The sequence below is a fragment of the Gobio gobio genome (genome assembly GCF_949357685.1).
Source record: "Gobio gobio genome assembly, chromosome: 15".
Classification (NCBI taxonomy): Eukaryota; Metazoa; Chordata; class Actinopteri; order Cypriniformes; family Gobionidae; genus Gobio; species Gobio gobio.
Genome location: NC_137108.1, coordinates 45,987,770 through 45,994,330, shown reverse-complemented (window position 1 = coordinate 45,994,330; position 6,561 = coordinate 45,987,770). Strand labels below are relative to the sequence as shown.

General features: G+C 33.3%; 1 protein-coding gene across 1 annotated transcript in view; it reads right to left on the bottom strand.

The window, feature by feature from the left end:
- Positions 1 to 162: 162 nt before the first annotated feature.
- Positions 163 to 6,561, bottom strand: part of slc6a20 (solute carrier family 6 member 20) — a 34,579-nt gene continuing 28,180 nt past the window's right edge. The window contains exons 14-15 of the mRNA XM_079837689.1: positions 3,272 to 3,437; positions 163 to 1,901 (exon numbers count right to left, since the gene is read on the bottom strand). Of these exons, the coding sequence (XP_079693815.1) occupies positions 1,728 to 1,901; positions 3,272 to 3,437 (340 nt within the window). The 3' untranslated portion in view covers positions 163 to 1,727. The remainder of the gene's footprint in view (positions 1,902 to 3,271; positions 3,438 to 6,561) is intronic.

Below are 6,561 nucleotides of genomic sequence, written 5' to 3'. Positions count from 1 at the left end.
CTGAAATTTAAGTCAAGACTCAAATGTATTTCTTGTCAATGATGCAATATTAATGTCTGGCTAAGAAACTATAACACTACAGATTTAGAAATGTTTGTTTAGTGATGTGCTTCATTTACTGGCACAGCCTTTGTTTACGTGAACGTAAAGTTTCCATGCTTGAACATAAAGACCAATAAAGTAAATAGAACAGAAAGACTACAAAAATATCAAAGAAGAGCACAAAAATGCTTAAGTGTACAAATGTGTCACTATAAGATTCTTTGATACTGTATAACTAAATACAGTAAGATATGTTTCTTTATTAAGTGCTGGCAAACAAGATATTAAAGTTCATCTCAATTGAGCCCAAGAAATCTCTGATCAATATGAATATCATTGCATTATTATCAATAATTCACTGATATTCCTCAGAATATAGATTTCTCATTTCATTACTCCAAATACACCACAGTGCTCTCTTTCATATGTATACACACACACACACCCCAATCAGGCATAAGATTATGACCACTGACAGGTGAAGTGAATAACACTGATTATCTCTACATCACGCACCTGTTAGTGGGACAAATTGTGATGGCTAGATGACTGGGTCAGAGCATCTCCAAAACTGGTGAACCGGCGACAGGGTGACGGCTCACTGATGCACGTGGGGAGTGAAGGCTGGTCCATGTGGTCCGATCAAACAGACGAGCTACTGGAGCTCAAGAAGTTAATGCTGGTTCTGATAGAAAGGTGTCAGAATACACAGTGCATCACAGTTTGGGCGGCATAGCCGCAGACCAGTCAGGGTGCCCATGCTGACCCCTGTCCACCACCAAAAGCACGTGAGCATCAGAACTGGACCACGGAGCAATGGAAGAAGGTGGCCTGCTCTGATGAATCACGTTTTCTTTTACATCACGTGGATGGCCGGGTGTGTGTGCGTCGCTTACCTGGGGAACCAGGATGCACTATGGGAAGAAGGCAAGCCGACGGAGTCCGTGAGATGCTTTGGTGATGAGCCCTGCCACAAAGCAAAAATGGTTCAGGAATGGTTTGAGGAGCACAACAACAAAGAGTTTGAGGTGTTGACTTGGCCTCCAAATTCCCCAGATCTCAATCCAATCGAGCATCTGTGGGATGTGCTGAACAAACAAGTCTGATCCATGGAGGCCCCACCTCGCAACTTACAGGACTTAAAGGATCTGCTGCTAACATCTTGGTGCCAGATACCACAGCACACCTTCAGGGGTCTAACCAACACAATATTAGGTCATAATGTTATGCCTGATCGGTATATGTATAAAATCAAGATAAAAAATTATGAAATGCAGGCAAAAATTCTTTTGTTCATTAGGAATACAAAATATTGTGATTTTGTGATGTACAAAATTTAATACTAAAAATAAAAAGTTATTTACACATCGTTTTACACAATGTCACATGTTTCATACTGCATTTAATGTAGTTTGCAGTCCTGATATTCATTGTTTGGATATTTATCTGCTGTTCATATAATGTATAAAAAGTTGTTTTGCTGCAGTAAGAAAAAAAACAAGAGCCTTTTCTAAGCATCCTTAATCATTTGCAGACATGAATCAGATTTTCTGTAGGAAATGTAAAAGTGTTTTAGCCCTAATAGCTCACTGTATTGAGTTGAAAGTGTTCATGACGCGTGGATGCAAGCATCGGTCGGAAAATAAAAACGTTCTCAAACATGTCCATTTTCCAAGAGTCTGATTTTAAATGGCAGAGGAGGCGGTGCTGAGGGTTTGCTGACGGTTCGGCGGTCCTCGCTGCTTCCTCCTACAGAAGGCGTAGAGAGCCGCCAGCGGGACGCAGCTGACCGAAGACACCAGCAGCAGAGCGATGAAGGCCTGACCGTACAGCGGATACTCCTTCACCACAGACTTACCCTGGGGAAGAGAGACACAAACACTGCTGTGTGCTCATTTCTCCATCTCACGGCTCTTCCATCATACCTTGGGTACAATTGTTTGTTTGGTTAAGATCATTCATTTTAATTTGAACATTTTTATGATTTAAGTAGCTTTTAGTAAGTGTTTTTGATTGTTTTTAATTCTAAACTATTTTCATTTTACATTTTCTTGATTTAATATATTTGGCAACACCTTACAGCAAGGTCTCATTTGTTAACATTAGTTAATGTATAACGAACATGAACAAACAATGAACAGCTGGATTTTTTATTAACATTAACAAAGATTAACTAAGACAAATGAAATGTAGTGCTCAGGGTTCGGTCATGTTAGCTCACAGTGCATTAACTAATGTTAACAAACACAACTTTTGATTTTAAAAATGTATTAGTAAATGTTGAAACGAACAAAGATTAACACATGCTGTAGAAAGTATCGTTCATTATTAGTTCATGTTAATTAATAAACCCTTTTTGTAAAGTGTTCCCATTTACTTATTTTATTTAGATTTGTTTAAAATAAATCATTTTACATATTTATAATAGGGCTGTCAAAAGATTAATCGCGATTAATCGCATCGAAAATAAAAGTTTGTGTTTACATAATATATGTGTGTGTACTCTGTTAATTATTTATATATAAATACACACACACACACAAGCATGTATATATTTAAGAAAAAAATATTATTTTTATATATAAAACATTTATATATATTATAGATTATATAAATGTATATACAGTATATACATGCAAATATTTCTTAAATATATACATGAATGTGTGTGTATTTATATATAAATAATAATTAACAGAGTACACACACACATATATTATGCAAACACAAACTTTTATTTTGGATGCGATTAATCGCGATTAATCTTTTGACAGTTAATCTTTTATAATTTATGTATTTTTTTGTAAGGGTTTTGATTATTATTATTTTAAAATTATTATATACACATTTTCATGATTTCATACATTTTTACCAAGTGTTTTATTTTGATTGTTTGTATTTATTTATTTTAATAATTTTACATTTTTTATAATGGTTTTATTTTGATTTTAAAATTATTTATTTACATTTCACATTTTTATAATTGATATAATTTTTTGTAAGTTTTTAATTAATTTCATTTGACATTTTCATGATAAAATACATTTTTTAAAGCGTTTTATTTTTAAATGATTTATTTGAATTAGAATTTTTTTTGTATATTTTGAAATTGCTTTCAATTTTACATTTTTATTGTTTAATGTTTAGAAAGTTTTATTTGAATTTTTCCTTTGCATGATTGCAGGGACAAACTGATGTTTAATTGAGTTTCGTCATGATGGTGCCGTACCAGATGTTTGTCCCAGGCCTGGTAGGTGGGTGTGCCGCCCTGGATGTAGTTGATGATGTAGAAGATGAAGAGGCTGATGAGGAGCACCGGACTGATCACGGCCCACATCACCTTCCAGTACCAGTTCGGCCGATGCCCCAACATGTCCTCGATGTCTTTTTCAAACCTGTGAATGATGAACAACAACAAATCAGTACAAGCATCTACAGCCAATCAGAGACACGAGAATCTGTGCAATGCATGTTTAACCGAATAATGGTTTCAATTTTTAGGCTCAAAGGGTTTCAGTCATACTCATCAGTCCAAACAATATTAAAGGTTGAAATATACGCACAGATCATTCAAAACAAAGATATTTCTTACGCAGAGGCACAACATTTCACATTTGGTCTGAATAAATAAATTGCTAACAATTCTTCATTATAATATTAACTTAAGCAAGTGATGTGATATTTGTGTCTTTCATCAACCATTTTCCCAATTTTGCACAATTTCATGCCATTCATATTTAGTTAGAGGATCTTCCTTTCCTAGTGATCGCTATTTTTACTGCTGCTTAAAAAATAAAATACACCGTTTTTAAAATCACAGTTAAGGTTATTGTATTTATATCTCTACATTTAAGTCCTGACATTAAGCATGAATAATGGTGCAAAAGAGGTCTGGCATTACATTTCCCCTCCATTACTTCCTCAAACATTCACCCTATTTTTATCGAACATTTGCAGAGGTTATATTTTGGGGGTTTTGTGCTCCAACACTCAATTCTTCTTTCACTTCATAAGTGTGAACATGAATCCCAGCGAAACAAAATATGTTATAGTCATTAGTCTTGCTAATGTTCCCATAAAGCGTATGGCTTTGATTAATAAATCATTAACACACATTATATAATGATTAATGGATCAGTTAAAATATATTCACATTGCTAGAAATATGAGAAATTGTTTGCTAGTGTTTACTAATGAACTTACTGACAATGATTAAACAGGTCATTATTTAAATTAAAATGCTTACAAACGTCATCAAACTTTCCAATCATTTGTTCATGCACTTCTGGAAAATGTAATGCCATTAAGCTTCAGTTCATATGTTAGATAATGCTTTTTTCCATTACAAAAGGTACAAATGCCAAAAGGTGAATGAGTGATCCGAATGTTGAGCAGAAAATTGAAACTTTACACAAACGTTGTTACAGCAACTAAAAGTCCAATTGCCATAAATGGGCACTAAATGATTAACATTTACAAAAGTTGAATAGTTTCAGCTTCAGATTGGATACAGCAAAAACATGAACAAATAAAAAGTGCATGATCATATCAATTGAAAGATTAATGAAATTTGTAAGCATTTCAAAAATGTTAATTAGTAAACCTTAATAAGCACATTCTCTCATATTTCTAGCTATATGGTGATCTGTTAAGCATTAATGATTTATTAATGATTACCAAACGTGACTTCAGAATGATCTCTGAACATTCAACAGGTCCAGTTTAAAAAAAAAAACAATCTTGTTTATGCAACACTTTAGCGTTCAGCTATAAGTCACTTATAAGTTAGATAATGATGAACTAATCATTTACAAATATTGACTGTACGTTCATAAATTATTAATAAGTGATATGCTAACATTTCAGGAATGTTTTGTCAATTCAGTCATAAGTTACTTTATTAATACACTCTAAAAATGCTGGGTTAAAAATAACCCAAGTTGGGTTGAAAATGGACAAACCCAGCATTTGGGTTGTTTTAACCCAGCGGTTGGGTCAAACGTTTGCTTAAAACAACCCAATCGCTGGGTTAAAACAACCCAATTGCTTTTAGAGTGTACATTGATAAAAATGATCATGTCTTTAACGGTAAAAGACAGTAAAAATGCCACGATTAAAAACAGTTAACAGAATAACTGTAATAGACCTAACCTTACATTTAATGTAATTTTACAGTAAAATACGGTTTTTGGAAGTGTAAAAGAACAAGTCACTGTGTAATTTACAGTGAAAAACCATAAATTGACATTCCCAGAATTCCCTGCGTGACACTTCACATTTGATGTATTTTCGTTGAAATAACCATGTTTCTTCTTAGTTTTTTTTAATCAGTTATGCACATAAGGGTTTTATGTTACATTTAATGTTGTTAAATTAATGTTTATTGCATTTTTATAATTAGGGTTATGTTACCATGATGGTGTTTAGTGTTTGTGTGAATGACTGCATATATTAGTATTGTCCTCTTAAAAGCTGCTTATGATGAGCTTTGAGTCATCATGTGACTCTCATCACCACTGTGATTGGTGGTTGTCACTATATATCAAAGGTACATAAGAGATTAATATTTCAATAGGTAGCTAATTTAGCTTTATTTCAGTTAATGAAGTATGGTTATTGACTGTAAATTTAACTTAAACCTGTAAAACCTAAAATGTTGCTAACATATTTTTTATGGTAAAGTTCTGGCAACCACAGCTGCCATTTTTTAACCGTAAATGTTATGGGGATTATTTTTACAGTGTGGTATGCTATACCGTACATCTGTTTATAAGTGATGAATTGTTCACACTTTAGATGAGGAAATGCAGAACGTTTTTTTTTTTATGATTTATTCATGCGTTCATCTATAACAGGTGTTGAACACTGTAGTGTAAGTGCTAACTGGTGAGGATTAGACCGCTGTCTTCTCTGACTGACACACACACACACACACACACACACACACACTCTTTAACCGCTGTGAAGCACCTGATGTGAGCTTCAGTGGAAGATGAAACCGGTTCACATCATCACAGATCCCACACAGAACACAAGTCTGTGCTGAGGAGTGAAAGGATTTATCATAACCCACTGCAAGTCATTCATAAATGTGTATCAGGTTGAAAACACATGAATGACTCTTCTTAAAAAGACTGCTGTTGCATGTTTGTGCTTTTGAACACAGACCACAACTTAAAGATGAATCAATAAATGATATACTGATCATTTACTAATGGTTTGTTCACCAGTTGTTTGAGATTAACCATTGTTTACTGAGATGATACTAAAACAAGTTTTACATACTTCAGTGATTTATAAATGATAAATAATGTATCAACTGATAACTCAAACATCTATTTTGATTTATTTCATGATTTACATTTTGTTAAAGATAAAACAGCACATTTATAAACTGTTAACATCCCACTTATTAATAAGTTATAAAAATATAGTCATGTTTTGTAAATGATTAGTTCATCATTAACTAATTACTTATAACTGAACGTTATTTATAAAGTGTTACCTGCAAAGGTTATG